This window comes from Ambystoma mexicanum, chromosome 6p (genome assembly GCF_040938575.1).
Source record: "Ambystoma mexicanum isolate Mex_15411 chromosome 6p, UKY_AmexF1_1, whole genome shotgun sequence".
In the NCBI taxonomy this organism is placed as follows: domain Eukaryota; kingdom Metazoa; phylum Chordata; class Amphibia; order Caudata; family Ambystomatidae; genus Ambystoma; species Ambystoma mexicanum.
The window spans coordinates 885,680,288-885,698,356 of record NC_090935.1 but is presented as its reverse complement, the minus strand read 5'-3'; the positions used below and the strand labels follow the sequence as shown (position 1 = coordinate 885,698,356).

Here is an 18,069-nt window from a genome sequence, read left to right as displayed (position 1 = left end):
TGGAGGATTTGCCACTCGTAGCAGACTATTTATTCAGGCTGTTTGCTGCGGCCGTCGGAGCGCCAGGAACTCACGTCCTCATCGTCCCGTTGCTGGCCACGCCCCCCCATAAAGGTTTTATTTTAATTATAATGGGTTTTAAGGGGTAAAAAAAGGGGGGTTGGGGCAGGGATACTCCATTAAAAAAAAATGCATTCAATGCTTTTTTTTCGTTGCTTTTTTTTAGATGCTAAGGCATTCGATGCAATCACTATAAACCAGAATACCCATATGTTAGCCGTTAATTTTCTTCTTTTACTATTAAGGACATTAGCATTCAGAACATGTATACTACAATGTTACTAGTTATAATAACAACAATGATAATGCAAATGTTAGTTAAGATTGGTGGTTTATTATATGACATGACAGTCCACTTTATAAATGTTTTTCCTCAGTTTTATAAAACATTAACGAATTTCATTTTGTATATGTGTTACTGCATTTAAAATGTTTATAATAGTCACATAATCGCTTTTCTTCATGACTTACCTGCGTAATGGTTTTCTTCAGACGTTTTTCTTTATAATCACACAGTGAAACATAGCACGTTTAGATGTATGGTCACGTGTCAATGCTTTTTTAAGAGCACTTTATAGGAGCATGTAGCTCATTTAAAAGTGCTCCATTGTTTCTTGTTATCAGAGCACTGAGGTGCAGGGAGATGCTGAGATTGAAAGATCAGACTTCTTGATCTTTTAGGGAACTTTGGAGTTTAATTCTGTGACCATTAGACACAATCATCTTTCTAATATGAGCAGTAATACAACTCTAAATGATTTAAGTACATTTTTCGCGAAAGTCTTACAATTTGTTACAATTTGAAATGTAAAACTAGGACTCAGCCTTTTATGTGAAGTTTCTCCTTTAGCAGGGTTGATGCTTTGCAGTATTTGCTATAATTTCAAGTCATTTCTCAGTGCTGGATGAGCGGCAGCTCTCTGTATCTTGGAACTAGTGTACGCCCTCTGGTGCTTATCGCCTAACTCTTGTCAAGATTCAAAACCCTTTATCGTTTCCCTGATTAAATACATTATTGTGGATTATTTCTGTTTTTGTTTCAGTGCAACGAAACATCCTTCTTTTTTGAAACGCACAGTAAAACTGCTTGCAAACATCTCTGGAAATGCTGTGTAGAGCACCACACGTTCTTCAGGTGAGTCAATTTACCTTTCCCAACTTGTCCCTTTCACAGGGCTGAATCCTAGGCCGCGGAATTGAATGGTAGCGCGCGATAGCGAGGAGGTGTTAGAACAGTTTTATAGGCTGAGGGAGGCGGCAGTGCTGCCTAGCTCCTGTGCACCGGAATGCCGGCAAGGAAAGTGGGCTAAGAGTTGTTTAAAACCCACTCCCTGTTTCCAAAGTGCTGTGGTCACAATGGCTTAGATGGTTGAGTGGTGGCACATGCTTTGTAGAACATTAGAGGTTATTGGAAGCATATGGTGGGACAATTTCCAGATGTTGGCGAAACTCCTTTTGCCGCGATCTGCTTTTCACTTGATATCCACTTCTGATTTGCAAGGGCAGTGTCTGTGAGCACTAAATCCCATGCTGTCTTTGCGACCCATGTCAGGGAGGATTTACTCCAGAAACAACAGTGCCCACTTTGCTACGCTGCCGGACCCACCATTCACATTAATGAACAGAGACCCTAGTTAGAACATAACATTTAGGGTGACATTTGGGAACGCACAAATTAAGTGATTCTGGTGAAATGTCTTGTGGTCCAGGTTATATAAGGCATTATATGTAGAAATGCCAGGACATGTTATGCTGCGTTAATAGCTTTTCTACTATGTTAAACCTCCACTGCAGTCGTTTCTAAGCATCTATGACCACATCCAATGGAATAGCCTTGTTTCGTAAATGTTGCAAATGGTTTATAGTCATTACATCGAAAACAATAATGTCGAAAGTCAAAATATCGAGAAAAAAAATGTCGAAAAAAATAAAGTCGAATTTCTTTTTCATTACGTTTTTTATTCGAAATGGGGGGGTTCCCACCAAACCCCCTTTTTCTATTTTTTTATGTTACCCCTTTTTTTTTTACTTAACCCAAAAAATATATATAAATAAAAAAATAAAACATTCAACTTTTTTTTTTCGACATTTTGTTTTCGACATTTTTGTCTTTCGACATTCTTTTTGTCGATAATATGACTGCACACCGTTGCAAATAGGGTAGGTTGTATGTTGCAGAGATTGAGATGGTAATTGGTCCGGAGGCTAGTGTCTGGATTGCATGAGCGTTTAGCAAATTTGAGCAGGGATGGAAGGTTAGGGCTGAGATCAGGGAGATGTAGAGTTTTTTCAGATATTCCAGAGTTTTACCAGATAGAGTATTCTGAGCTGTTGACAGTGATGTGTGCATGAATCATGCACTAACTGGCAGCCGGTGGAGATTCTCGTGATCAGTGCCAATGCATGTACACCAGTGTGCCCACAGTAGAATCCGTGCCATGGTGTATTCTAAGGACTTTGCACTTAGTCGATCATTTTGTTCAGCATGCAGATAAAGAGTACATTGATTGATTGATTGATTGTTTATTTATAGCGCCTATACACAATGTGTTTCAAAGCACTTCAAGGAGGGAGGGAGCATGGGAAAATACAGTTCCATTCTTACAGGTCCTTGAAACAAGTAAGAATGTAAAGAAAAAGCTATCATATCATAACAGATAGTACAAGTGCATGGAACAAAAAGGGGAAGGAGGGGAAGGAAAAGAGGAGACAATACTAGCAGTAGCATTACTATGCCTGACGACAATTGTTGCAGTGCAAGAGTGACACGAGGAAGAGGGAGAAGGGGAGGTATGGGGCAGAGGAGAGGAACAAAACAAGTGACTATCTTAAGGGTCAATGACCAATCAAGGTAGTGCTGGGAGGAGGAGGGAGGAGAAAACATGGAGGAAGGAAAAGGGGGGACAGACAAGCTATTATCAAAAAGGTCAGGAGACATTGATAAGAGTAAGTGCTAAGAATGGTAAAGGGTGAAGGGGGAACAAAGGGGCAAAGGGGGAACACAGTTGGACACGGGGGCGCACAGATGGGCACGGGGGAGGAGTGGGCACACAGAGGGACGCAGGGGCAGAGGGGGCACACAGATGGGCAGAGGGGGCACACAGATGGGCACAGGGGGAAGAGGCGGCACACAGATGGGCATGGGGGGCAGAGGGGGAACACAGATTGACACGGGGGCACACAGATGGGCACGGGGGCAACACAGATGGACACGGGTGGCATAGGGGGCACAACAGATGGACACCACACCACATGGCCCTGCTGGTGGTAGCCATGTGTCCTTCATGTGAAATATTCTTAATCAGCCTGCAGTAGAAATAGGCTGCTTGCTTGAGTCTCCATAGCCCATTGGGACATCCTCGTTTTAAAGCTATCTAAAAACGTGTTTATTTTTCCTCTAGGATATTGAAGTAGATATTACCAGATCACATGTTGTGGGATACAGACATGGCCATGAGGTCTTTCCATTTGTGACCTGTGAAGGCTGCAAGGAGTGGGATCTCCATTGTCCTTCTGATGGATTACTTAGGTTGCATGTTAAGGTTGGTGGATTGTGAAGAACATGCGTGGGTTTCTGTTTACTAATTTACTAGTGGTTAACCCTCTACCCCCCTCTCCCAACATACTCAGTGGAAAAAGTCCTCCTAACCTTTCTTAAACTCATTTTGAAAGAGAAGATCATTTTTCAGTTTCTGGCTCCATAGGCCGACAGGCCATTAAACTAAGTAGAGTCTTTTGTGGAAAACTTGATGGTTAAGTAATTGTGTCAAGGCAAACTCGCCAACACGTATGCCAAAATCCCACCTTAGCCATTAGGCAGTGATGTCTCTGTGGTGTTTGCTTTCACTCAGTCTGGTCTCTATATTCTTTTCAAGTTTTGCTCCATGTGTTCTTTTTATTGTTTGACTCCGATGTGATGTTTTGATGATACCCTGCTAGATCAAAAACGGCGGATATGGATAGTGCCAGATGGCAACTGTGTATGATTAGACATCTGCCGTAGTGAGGTGTCATTATTTCCTCCTTGCATATTTTGCTGGCATTGTGATTTGCTGATAGGGGAATGCTGTATGTGTGCCTTTATTGCAATTGGTTGGTTTGCATGGCAATCTAATGGAAAGAGTTCCAGATGAATGAGACTTGACTGAAAAATGTGTTTTACTCTTCACTTTTTGTTTGTAATGTGTGCCTGTTTTGTGTTGAGTTTTTTCATGATGTGAGGCTACAATTGGCATATGTTGACAGCTACTGGACACGTTGTTCTATAGCTCACATTTGTTGACTAGGCCAGGGTAATGATGGCATTTCTGGGGCATTTGAGTTTGCAGGTGGCATAGGATGGTGGACCTTTGCAAAGCAGTACCCGGTAGAGGACACATCATTGGCTGTTGAGGCTGCACTTGGCATATCATGGCATCACCTGCACATGTGGGGGCTGCACCATAGGAAATGGTGACTGTACCTGATCTTGAGGCCGCATCTGACCTAGGACAGCTAAACCTGTGGGGTTTTCAATTTCTCATTTTCCCTCTGTTCGAACTATGTGGTGTAATAGTTTTGAAAGCATTGAATTCAACTTGACTTCATGGCTGTGCACGGCCAGTAATGATTGTTCTTAACAATATTCTTTACAGTTAATGCCTAGTATTGATGGACTGTTCTTTAGACTGTTCTGTATTGTGGACTTTATGGTACAGAAAGTACCACTCATATGCCAACCCATGTGTATGCGTGTGTGAACATAGAAATCCTTTCAATACACCAGCCCACACTCTTGGCATTCTCATTTCCTGGTAGCAATGCGTGTATCGTTTTCTGTCCTAGTTCTTCTGAGCACAGATGATTGGACAAGGGCACTTGTGAGGGGAATATCACAAAAGTTTTGGAACTGGGCTGCAAGTGCATCCCAGACAGCGTATGTAACATTCGCTGCCGTAAACACCGACATGTGTCCGTTCCTACAATACTTTTAGTGGCAGCAGCCAGCAATTCTCAATACAATTACATCTGTTTTGATGGCCTGGCTAACTGCAGCCAAAATGGTTGTTGTGTCATCCAAAAACACTGCCATTGATGTATCTGTGTCCTCGGTTGTGCCCCGATAATGGTTAAATGCGGTTGATAGATCAGACCTGAAGATAGAAGCAGAGAAAATTAAAGCGAAAAGGTAGATGCTCATTAAAAAGTGTTGGCCTTGCTCCTGGCAGCAAAGACTGCTGTCGATATGGTGGGTGGCATGGCGTTGGATGATAGATATGCGATATAGTCTTCCGCTGCACAGGCTAGAGAGTTGTCTGTTCATACCATTGGGTGCCTTGACAAATAGTCAGCTGGGTTGGCTTCTCCCCTAGGTCTGTGAGTAATGTCATAGTCGTATTCTTGCAGTCTTATTCCCCGTCTTTCTATTCTGGGGGGCATCTTTGTTTTGGGATTCCCGAATAGGGACAGGAGCGCTTGATGGTCGGTGACCAAAGTGAATCTTCATGCCACTACAAAGTGGTGGAACTTTTCACATGCCCGGACAGCTGCAAGGTTCTCCCGCTCTGCCTGGGAATAGGCTTTTTCGACGGTGGACAGGGCTCGGCTGGCGTAGGCTATCACTGTGTGTTGTTCTGTGTTTCCAGGGTTGGTTTGCTCTAGAATGGCTCCTAGGCCGACCGGGCTGGCGTCAACCGTGATGATGGTGTTCCACTCGGGGTGGAAGTATGCCAGCTGGTGATGGTTGGCTAGATTGTCTTTGTTGTCATGAACGCAGCTTGACATCGTGCATCCCAGTTGAAAGGGTTGTCTCTCTTGAGGAGGGTTCTTAGAGAGTCGGTGATGGTGGCATAGTTCTTGAGGTACCTTGCATAACGCCCTGCCATCCCTAAGAATGATCACACCTGACCCGCATGAATACATGGAAGAATGTACACGACAGGAAACGGAGAGGAGGGGGCAGACAAGAATGACCTCAGCCGCTTAGCCAAATTCCACACCGAGCTAGTAGCCACTGATCAAGGCATACTACGAGGTAACCGCCTAGTGGCACCGAAAGATTTGCGGAAAACCTTGGTAGCAATAGCCCATGAAGGTTACAGGGGGATTGAGAACACGAAAAATATCCTGCGAACCCACACATGGTTCCCCTACATGGATGTCATAGTAGAGGACATACTAGCTCACTGCAGACCCTGCCAGCTAGCGGCGAAAAAGACAGGCCCCAACCCGATGCAACCGACAACACTCCCAGAAAGACCCTGGCAACTGGTCGCAATGGACTTTTACGGGCCCCTAGAAGAAGGAGGATACCTTCTGGTGGCCATCGGCAAGTACTCAAGGTTCTCATTCGTCAAGCAGACACCAGCCACATCCTTCTATGACACCACACCTATCATATACAAACTCTTTAGTGAGTGGGGCATCCCCAACATCGTTAAAACCGACAAAGGACCCCCGTTCCAAGGAAGAGACTTTGCCAAGCTGGCAGATCACCTCGGCTTCCTACACAAAACGATCACTCCACTCAGACCTCAAGCCAATGGAATAGTAGAACGATTCATGGCAACCATAAAGCTGACTCGACAGAAAACCCTGGTTGACCAAGTGGCACACCCGCAGGCAATCTGCAGCATGCTAAGGAGCTATAGGAATACTCCACACGATGCGACAGGACGAACACCGGCCGAGCTAATGGTGAAATACAAACCTAGGACCCTTATTCCCCAATGGGAAGACTACACGCCTGAAGACGCAGCCATAAGAAGGTGGGACGCCGAGAAGAAAGCAAAGGCCAAAGAATGGACCGACATGAGAAGGAACGCCAAAGAGTCACAACTTGAAGTGGGTCAAACAGTACTAGTTCGACAAAGACAGTCAAAGAAGATAGAGACACGCTACAGCCCAGAGCCTCGAGTCATCACAGCCATAAAAGGACCCATGATAACAGCCGTAGGAGAACCCGGTGAGATAACACGAAATGCCTCATTCTTCAAGAAGCTACTCTTGGAAGACATGGAAGAGCCAGTGAATGCATCCGTAGACCCCGAGACTGAAGGGCATTCGAGCCCTCCCGTTGAGGCGACAGGCGAAACCCGAGAGTCACCAGGTAGACTCCACAGAGCAGTGCGGAGACCTGCGATACTCATTGAGCAGATATAAGCCCCGCTTTCACGATAAGCATGGGGGAGGTGTTGGCCTGGAAAAGCACGTGGCCCCTTTAAGAGACCAGGACACGCTAGGGCGGGAGGAGGGCGGAAGGGGAGGGACGAGGGAAATGGCAGTTTGCGTATGTAGAGAAATAAAGAAGGTTGAAACCTTACGGAGCTCTTGTTGTTCTTTAAGGCCCGTGCGTCGTGAATGCCTGTAATGTGTGGAGCACACCCACAACAAGACTTTCTTTACAAAAAACAATACTGCTGGTTACGCAGCCATAGTGGATGCCTTTAGTAAGTGTTCGCTGTTCTCCCCTACCCTGAGGCACACGCACCGCCCTACCCCCCCCCCTAGTTAGCATGGCTTCAAGGTCACCACATTCATCTCACACCTTGCTTTGAATGGCCACGAGGGACCAGGACATCATCTCCTGTTCATGAAACATAAACACAGCGATTTGTTTCTTGCGCGCTTTTCTCTCGGTGTGAATCTTTTCCAAGGCAATCTTTCTTCTCCCCTGGGTGAGACGGAAGTGCAGGCAACAGCCGTTCCCCAAAATATGCGCTGACAGAAATCAGTGGCGAATTAATCAAAAACAGGGAAAGGTTATATACATCGCTGCTGCTCTGTAGCATTCATTTCCCACGGGTCTGCTGCAAAGGGAGAAGCGTCCGTGTCTTCCGTGTCGGTAAAGTTTAGCCGTCTGCAAAGTTACGCTGACCTTAAAACTCCAGGTATCTGTGAAACAATGATCCCCTGTCCTGCGCATTCTTTTCTCAGTCCGTTGGTTTCGGTAACTGGAATGCGCGCTCCCAATGGGAAAGGCGGGAATCCATTTTCCATAAGACAATGCGCCTTTCAGCCTGACATTTGCGCACGCCTCACGCTGCCATGCACCTTGAGTTGTACTCTGAATGGACCCCACACTTCTATGCTTTCTTTCAATTTGAAATAGTGGGTAGCTAAGATTCGGGGTACAGGTGGCCTCCATTTCATACAAATATCTCATTACTCGGATGCCTCCTCTTATTCAACATATGAGTTGACGAAAATACGATTTCACTTTGTCACATTAAGTTAGCCTCCCTGTTTTATAGTTTTCAGTTTTGACTATTAGGTGGTGCTAAAGCCCCGCCAATAAACTGAAAGTATGGCATTGGCGTACAGCTTGAAGGGATTTGGGATATGACAAGGTACACAATTCTTGTAGGTGTTGTTTGGGTGTATTGCCACCCTTTCACTGCCCAGGGCCATGCTAATGCCTATGGCCATTCCTACCCCCTTCATGCCCAATGCACAAATCACCTGGAATCTCGTTGAGTTAGCTTTCTGAAGCTGTAACATCAAACTATGTGCTCAGTGTGCCTGTCAGTGTTATTTCAAAGCAGTCTGGTGAGGGTTAATGCATTGATTTCCTAGAGATAATCTTCATTGCTCCCAGTCCTACTCTTCCTCACCTCACCACAGCGTTTACTTGTGCGGTCGCCTACCTCAATTCAGGGATCCTTCTTCTATTTTTGTTTTCCCCATGGCCCGCCCCTGTCCCTGCCCCTCGAAGGGTATAATACCCTTTACTTCCTGGCATGCCTCAATTAAAAAATGTTCCTGTTTCTGACAGGGAACGAACGGTGCAGCTGTTTTTTTCTTCTCTCTTCCCTGTGTGGGTTGTAGGGGCAGAGTACAGTGGTCCTTGGTAGGGACCTACCTGCTGAGCTCTCTGGCCCTCATCACTGCGGTCCTGGTTCCCAGTGCCCCTGCTGGGGAAGGGGATGCCTGTTGAACAGGGTGGCGCAACGATGCACCGCTGCTGAGCTCTCACTGTGGGCCCTCTCATTCAACATGGTCCAGGGAACGTAATATTAGCCCGCCGCAACAAAGCCTCGTTATGCCATTTGGAGATGCTGGTTGACTGGGAAGACACAGGGTCTCACTGCTGTTGAGCCCCGAGTGCAGGCCCTCTGCGCCTCCGTTGTCCACCATTAAGGAGATGGAACGCTAGTCTGCTGCGACAAAGCCCTGGGCAGTGGGAACCAACCTGGGGCAATGGTAAGGAGTCGGTGGGTGTCGAGAGGGAGAGCAGTGCTCTCATCCACGTTCAGAGGTCTACTAGGGCAGCTGTGTGCATTGCCAACTGCATGCAAAGTGCAGCATTCCCGTAAAAACAAACCACTTTCCCTCAGCTGTGTACGTTTTAAGGGAGAGTGGGCTGTGGTTCATGTTCCCTGCAGTGTCTGTGTGAGGATATTGGAACCATCTGGTGTCTGACTCTTCCTCCTAGCTGGCAGTTCCAAAAAGTTGCTCGAATTATTTAGAAAGACTGTCACGGCAGAAGGTGTCCAGAAGGGAAACCCCCTCCTGATCCCGAGCCTCCTTCATGGTCCTCTGACACGGCTTCAAACTGTGTGTATTCCCTGGAAGAACATGAAGGGACAATTCCAGGACAAGGAATCTGTTGCTTCAGTTTTCATTCAAGTGGTCCAATGGAAAGTGTCCAGGGAGCCCCCTCCTCTCCTAAGCATGTTATAAAAATGTGAGGTGTGGCGGGAATGAAGAGACCCTGAGGAAAATGTCAATTCCCAGATTTGTATCTAAATTTCAATCCCCTGGAGTGGCAAGAGACATTGGCCTGCTCAGTTTGATTAAGATTGTTAAGATTCTTTCCAGGGCCCGGCATTAACACTATTACTGTGCCTCGCCTTAATGCAGTCAGGTCTCAGGTTGAAGTTATGTCTGACTTGGCGTGCAGTGGGCTCAAGGCCTCCAATAGTTTCATGCTAAACCATAACAGGAAGTAACCTCCAAACTATAAAGGACTGGCGCACAGACTCTCACCAGAAAACCACTCACATGAAAATAGTCTCCCCCGCTCCAATCCCTCCCGGACCACCCCATCTCCCTTACTCAGAGGACGTTTCAAGAGACATGCCATGTTGCCTGGTGCCCAGGAATTGCTGCCGAAGGGGTCAATCAGGAAACTGCCCAGGAGTGTTCTAGTACCGAAAACATCATGAAAACAGACTGATTATAGACCAAAAGAGACTGAGTTTAGCAGCGACTTGACAGGATTTTATGATGGATTGTCCAAAGGGCCTTAATACGAGTTTGGCGGTGCAGTTAAAGAGTAATTCCATTACCTATCATACGCATGGTTGTATATTTATTTTGGGATACAAGTCAACACACCTTACATATTTAAATCAATTTGTTAATTATTTTATTTTTCAAAAAGTGCATTACAAAAACAGTTTGTCTTAGCCATTCACTACACATTACAATTTCATTGTAAAATTCATCTATTTACAACTTGTATAAGTGCATTCAAGGAAATATTTTGAAAGTAAATGAAATGCATATCATTTTACAACAGGCATTATAAGTATGACAGAACTGCCAAGATGTGTTTCATGTTCTTATTTTCTTTCAACAATTCATCGGGGCAACAGCTTGTTGATGAAGAAAATTGTAATTTCAGCAATTACCTATGTAGACCGATGCACTTCAAGTCAAAACAATATATATTGTTGCCTAGGAACATTCATTCTTAAATGCAAAGATGTCCTGACCACAAGCAGTGACAAATATTCATTAGTAATACATACTTTTACAATCCCAAATGTTGCAGGTTTGAACTTCTGACAAAAAGTGGCTGAGCGATGACCTGTAAAGCTTTACCCTGCACACCGCATTCCCAAGACATAATGCACCTGTGTTGGGAATGTTACACTTTTATTCTCCTGCATTGCTCTTTGCAAAAAACACACAAAACACAGAAGGCTGTATTTTTTCTAGTTTGGCGCATAAATATACAGTAGAGTTCATGGCTGAGACAAACTGTTTTTGTAATTCACTTTTTGAAAAATAAAATAATGAACTAATTAATTAAAATATGTAAGATGTACTGACTTTAATTCCAAGATAAATGTGCAACCATGTGCATGATAAGTATTTGTTTGGAGCTGGGATGTTGCACATTTTAGCCGGTAGCCTCTCTGGGTAATATTTGGTCATTTTGTTACCCCCACTTTTATTTGTGGTAACAGAATTACTGCTGCTTTTACCACAATGCCAAATTATGAGTTATGAGGAAAAGTGTAGAGTTTTACCGCCAGCAAAAACGTGGAGGCAAATCCTCCACTTTTCCTGCAAAAAACGTCAGAATGACCACGGCAGAATGAGTAGTTTTCCTACTCAGCTTGATTGAGGGTTGGCACCGCTGGTCGTTAGTTAATAGTTCGGTTTATATTTTCAAAATTGTCTGTATTGGAGCGCACCTTGAGACCTAGGCACAAGGTTTCCAATAACTGAGAAAAGAAAGAATTAGAAACTAATCTAATTCTAGGTGTGCTCACGTTGGGCTCTCCTCTGGAGCTGCGGTTTGCTATATTGACATCTGTTCGTGTCTAGAGTTCTATTACAAATAAAAGACAAAGATTCTTATGGTTTCTTTCATTCTCCAAAATTTTATTGGAAGGCAAGAAGCTCATCCATCAATTGCCATCGCATGTAATTGCCAATGTGTTTCGGACTATGTCCTTCTTCAGGGTTTAAGGCACTGCATAAAGTTATTCACATACATTATTTTTGTTCATTAAAGTTGAGCAAATCAAAGTATATGTACATATGAGATGTTTGTATCAACATGTCATAGAAAGCATAATTGTGATCAAAATCAAATAACAATCAAAAGTGACCAATTCATATCAATGTAACAATTTAGATTTGCACAGACCGTGTGTGGATAGAGAGCAGAAACATATCACGTGTGGATAGAGTGCAGTAGCGTGGAATCAAGGAGAACATTGGAATCAAGGAGAAAATTGTACACCAATCCGTAAGAACTCTCTAAATGAATTTGCTTTACGGCAATACCCCCATGTATAATAATATGCATTAGAAGATGCACTTGTACCTGATTGTGCAACTGTGTGGCCTGTAGTATTGTGCGTGTTTAATGTAAAACTCCTACTCAGCCCCACACTAAACCAGGGGTGGTCCAAATCATAAAGGTAAAACAAGCACAGCCTGACAGATATTGCTTCTTCACCTCCTTAAGTTCGCATGGGCGGAGGACAGGATATACTCTTCAGAAGGGATGCGAGCTAGCACAGATGCAGACCAAACAACACTGTGCTACAAAAATGAAAAATGGCCAATCAACATTCTGTAAAAATAGGATACCTTAACTAAACTAAAAATACAAATAGAGTAGTCAAAAACTCTACAGCCCACCACTGTAAATGATGACACAGAATGTGCCAACTTTGTAAACAAAGGGGGCAATCTGGGTCTGAAGACAAGGGTGTACAGTCAATAATTTCAGTGTTAATGTCAGTTCAATAAGATATATTTTAAAAAGCTAGCGATTGGGGTCTTTCCTGTTACTTTGGCCCTTGGGGGTAGGCCAGGACCACTTCAAATACATTTAAATACTGGTTGTTTTTGCTTAACAGCGTCCAGTCAGGCCTTTAAGGTGCATTTAGTGGTTGGAGTTGGCATGTACATATTTCGGGTTACTGGTTCCCATGGATTGCAGGCATCAAGGTAGCTGAGTCGGCTCGAGACAGGCCAGAGATGCAGTGAGATCTTGGGCAATAATATCTTCACTGGCAGATGATGTCTCAAATCAGTTGAGTCGGTTTGAAGAGGTCCAATGATGTGATGCGGTTCTTCAGTGGTGATCGGCTCAAAAAAAGGCTAGAGTGCAGTCAGCCCATTGGTTGAGACTGTGGCTTAATGGCTCAACAGCAGATTAGCAAACAGTGAGTATCAAAGGCAGGTCTGGGTGCTTTTGGTGGCTCATAACCACCATGTTGTCTCAAAGTGGATGAGCAGCTCAAGAACAACTTGAAGCTGGAAAAGAGGCTCCAGAGTTATTCCCTGACTTCTGGGTGCTGGGTGACCCCACTGAGTGTCTCCAGGTGCAAGCCAAGCCCTTCTTCTGCACTTTCCAGTCAGGAAGGTTTTATAGATCACGTGCAGGGGTCGCTCACCTCCAATGAGCAAGTTCCTAGATCTCAGCTGTAGTAGGCCTTGTCCAGCCAGATGATCACCCCAAATGTTCCTCTAGGATGGTTGAGAGAAAAGGCTTGCCCCTTTGTTAGAGGTGTTAGAGGTCTCTAAGCCTTTTGGGTTGTTGGAGGTCTCTGTTTTCACCTCTGTGGAAGATAGACCTGGTAAAGTCTGTACTCCCAAAAGAGTTCCATATCTATTCCTCCTCCTTCAGATGTCTAAGGATGATTCAACAGGGTTGTGTGGTTTCAGCCCCTTAAGTAGGCAATCTTCTACAGCAGAATGGCCCTCTTCTAGTCTTCTGTAAGGAGTCCAATCTGTGCTGCTATTTCAGAATCTTCTGCCTGCTGATGTCATACCCAGCCTGGAGTGACCTCCTTTGTCCTGGCAGAGCCTGTCCTTTGAAGCACTGGACTTCTCCCTGCCTGCTGGGGACAACTCCTTTCAAATAGTGGCTCTTCGGCAAGAGAGAGCTAGAACATTTTGTTTAGAGATCAGCCGTATATCTGAGGCAGGGGAGACCGACCGGGGCCATAAGATTCCTTGGATCCCCGGTCAAATGCAAGGGATGAACATACAAATGTGCCAACAAACATCTTCACCACAAGGGATGACCCGTACCAATGTTTCAAGCTATGGCTTTGCTACAAGGGAAGACCCAAACAAAATGTTCAAGAAGCGACTTTGCTACAAGAGATAACCCATAACCATTTTTCAAGAAGCGGCTTCTAACAAGGGATGACCCATAACTTTTTAAGGAAAAGTTTTCATACAAAGCATTCCTTCGCTGCAAGGCATGCCTCTTAATTATTTGTGATGGTGCGACTTTGCTGCAAGGGCTGTACATTACTAATTTGCTACGGGGCAGCGTCTCGCTCAAAACTAGTCACAGGAGCTCTAAGTCATGCAGAAAAAAAGTAATCAGGAAATGATTACGGTTAAAATGGGAAACAATAAAAATAACCATTATTACAGTGGTTAGAGGTGGGCGGAAGGCAACATAAAGTGCTGTATAAACTGGGATTTGCAAATGCTTTTTTCTTTTTTATGAACTTCATTAGTGGGATTTTTAAATGTTCTACTGTTTTTGCAGTGGAAGGATAAGTTGGCCAAAAGCAAAAAGGCACTTATTTACTGAAAAAATGCTTGGGCGGGTCTTCCATGTTGCCGCATGGAAGGGCTTCAGGTGTGTCACGCTGGCATCACCTCCCTCTCTCTCGTGCTGTTTCCCCCACCTCTATTGTTTGGCAAATGCTGCAGACCTGGGAAAAACAATCCCATGACATCTGCAGTCGCTGTGTTCACCGGTAGGAGGGAGGTTTCCTTGTAGGCTGCTTGTGCTTCCTTGTGTGGGTGTGAGTGGTACATGTGGCCGCTGTTGTGGCACCTGCAGCGACATTGACGATATATTGTTTCCTACCCGGGTGCCTGAGCATTCCTGAGGTGGTAAAAGGACTACCACCTCCACACAAAGGTAGCATGCCACCTTTGCAGCCATTTTGTTTATTGGGTGCCCTGTGCCAGCGGTAAATAATTGCCATACCCGTGACCCTGAAACTGTTTTCGACCAACCTCTCCTGATTCTTGGAGTCCTCCATTGGGGTTCCCCTGCTGCAGCACCGGTTTGCTTAGTGGACGCTGCTGCACTTAAGGAGCCTAAGGTAGCGACAGCTGCTCCCGCTGCGCCCGACTCTGGGTCTCTTGGATCGGGACAGAGGTGGAAAACACCCTCCTTTGAAAATGCTGCTTTCCCAGTCCCTTCCACTGACTCTATTAGTCCCAAAAATATTTTTTAAAACCACATTCCAAGCACACATATCACAGCTCCTCTGTCTGCTCGGCCTATCTATGTCTCTCTGTCTCTCTCTCTCCCTTTCTCTCTCTTTCTCTCTCTCTCTCTCTGCCCCACCCAATGGCAACAATAGGAAACAGCACGTTTGTTATTTAGTTCACTTTCTCTTTCTATTTCAAGCTGAATGAATATAGTCAAAAAGATTAAGCTGAGTCAAATCAATACATAACTTTAATCCAATTCGAGCAATGGACACCCGTTGGCTCAAAGTGGATCAAGCCGATTCCAGCCACATAGGAGTCAAATTAGACGTTTACTGACTGGGCTCCATTCCCCACATGAGCCATGGCTATAGAGGCAGAGATGTCTGAAGTCGAATGAAACCATTTTCCACTTTGTTCGAGCCAGAAATCGAGTCGCGGTGTCCAAGGCTCGCCTCTTGCAGGTATTTCGCTCACCCAGGTCTCCCAGGGACTCAGTAAAGCGGGATTCTAGTTTCCGGGGTTAACATGGAGTACTGCTGTAGATTTGCTTTGCTGCCCTGCTCCCCTGTCTCTGGAGCATTGCACGGAAGGTCTCTATCAGGTAGGATGGTCAATAACCAGCCACATGGCTATCACAACCACTAGGACTTCTGGAAGATATTGCTCCAAGGTCAGTGACTTGCTGATGTGGCTCTGAACTGGAGATGAACTTCCAGCGACGGCTAGTAGGTGTCGATGTAACATCTATGTATGATCATTCATTTATTCATTGTATTTTCCATTGTGGTGTATAATGTTTCTCTCCCTTACTATAGCTACAAGTCGAGATTATGGGTGAAATTGCTTTTGAGTTGAATTTACTTGCCCTATCATTTCATGTGGTATTAGTTCCAATCTTCTGAGTCTGTTGCAAGCAACTGGTCGAAGGACGTTGAGAAACGATCACATCAGGCAGTCGATAGCGGCTAGCAGCACTCAGATTTCCTCCACACTAGGCGGAGCTATAGAGAACAAATGCCCTGATGCCGCGTCTAAAGCCAGGTCTAAAGGAAATTCCCATTCACAGAAACATTTTGCAGTTCGAAGAAGTTTAAGAAAAATCTCTTTAGAATCCGAGGCTGCAAAAAAGAAAACACAAGATCATATTTCTGTAGGTAGGTGATGGGGTGGCTGTTTATACCCTAGACCTAGGAGAATCTCTAACGGCTCCTAGGAGGACGGGTGTTGACATTGCACGGCTGCTTGATCTTGGTGTCAGTGGATCTTTGAAGGAAGGTGGGAGTGGATCACCGGTCTGGGAAATCTTGCTTGACGCTGCCGACTACCGCTGGCCAGTAAGACAGTTTGGTGCCGGGCAACAAGTAAACAAATGCCAGCTTTGTTATTTTGCTTGAGTCTCCTGCTCCAATTAGGTGGAAATAAATCTGTTCTTTCCAAACCTATGAGGTATTGAGGTACTTACTAATCAAGTAAGACTGGCCCTTGGCACATAAAATGCTATACGGCCAATGCGTGCATTGCAGTCTAAATGATGACATGTGCTACCGACCCTTTCATGTTACCATGTAGTTTTCATGAAACCGTTTCCTTTTTTCACACAGATTGCCTGAAAATGATTCCAGCTCACTGTCGAGGAAGCTCAGCAAGATCGGCTCTCTGGGTAGCAAGCACCGTTACAGGTAATACTGTAGCTCGCGCTAGCTCTGGGCAGCAAGCACTGGTACAAGTAATACTGTAGCTCGCGCTAGCTCTGGGCAGCAAGCACTGGTACAAGTAATACTGGAGCTCGTGCTAGCTCTGGGCAGCAAGCACTGGTACAGGTAATACTGGAGCTCGCGTAGTAATACTGGAGCTCGCGCTAGCTCTGGGCAGCAAGCACCGGTACAGGTAATACTGGAGCTTGCGCTTGCTCTGGGCAGCAAGCACCGGTACAGGTAATACTGGAGCTCGCGCTTGCTCTGGGCAGAAAGCACCGTTACAGGTAATACTGGAGCTCACGCTAGCTCTGGGCAGCAAGCACTGGTACAGGTAATACTGGAGCTCGCATAGTAATATTGGAGCTCACGTTAGCTCTGGGCAGCAAGCACCGGTACAGGTAATACTGGAGCTCACATTAGCTCTGGGCAGCAAGCACTGGTACAGGTAATACTGGAGCTTGCGCTAGTTCTGGGCAGCAAGCACCGGTACAGGTAATACTGGAGCTCGCATAGTAATATTGGAGCTCACGTTAGCTCTGGGCAGCAAGCACCGGTACAGGTAATACTGGAGCTCACGCTAGCTCTGGGCAGCAAGCACTGGTACAGGTAATACTGGAGCTCGCGTAGTAATACTGGAGCTCGCGCTAGCTCTGGGCAGCAAGCACCGGTACAGGTCATACCAGAGCTCACGCTAGCTCTGGGCAGCAAGCACCGGTACAGGTAATACTGTAGCTCGTGCTAGCTCTGGGCAGCAAGCACTGGTACAAGTAATACTGGAGCTCGTGCTAGCTCTGGCAGCAAGCACTGGTACAGGTAATACTGGAGCTCGCGTAGTAATACTGGAGCTTGCGCTAGCTCTGGGCAGCAAGCACCGGTACAGGTCATACTAGAGCTCACGCTAGCTCTGGGCAGCAAGCACCGGTACAGGTAATACTGGAGCTCATGCTAGCTCTGGGCAGCAAGCACCGGTACAGGTAATACTGGAGCTTGCGCTTGCTCTGGGCAGCAAGCACAGGTACAGGTAATACTGGAGCTCGCGCTTGCTCTGGCCAGAAAGCACCGTTACAGGTAATACTGGAGCTCACGCTAGCTCTGGGCAGCAAGCACTGGTACAGGTAATACTGGAGCTCGCATAGTAATATTGGAGCTCACGTTAGCTCTGGGCAGCAAGCACCGGTACAGGTAATACTGGAGCTTGCGCTAGTTCTGGGCAGCAAGCACCGGTACAGGTAATACTGGAGCTCGCGCTAGTTTATGAGCTTTCTACTTGCGCGATCCCAAAACACTGACAGTATGACATGCTGTCTGGTTCAGGACTAGATGGTCTTTGCAAGCCCATGAGCCACAAACCGTGGCATTACAAGTGTGGAGAGGTTCTAAAGTATGCATCCTG

General features: G+C 45.6%; 1 protein-coding gene across 6 annotated transcripts in view; it reads left to right on the top strand.

Annotated features, from left to right (window-relative positions):
- The window catches only part of EPB41L4A (erythrocyte membrane protein band 4.1 like 4A), a 1,024,616-nt gene that overhangs the window by 617,267 nt on the left and 389,280 nt on the right, over window positions 1–18,069 (top strand). For all 6 annotated transcript variants that reach the window (XM_069625493.1, XM_069625495.1, XM_069625491.1 and 3 more), the window contains exons 10-11: window positions 1,104–1,195; window positions 16,581–16,658. In XM_069625493.1, coding sequence (XP_069481594.1) covers window positions 1,104–1,195; window positions 16,581–16,658 — 170 coding nt within the window. The remainder of the gene's footprint in view (window positions 1–1,103; window positions 1,196–16,580; window positions 16,659–18,069) is intronic.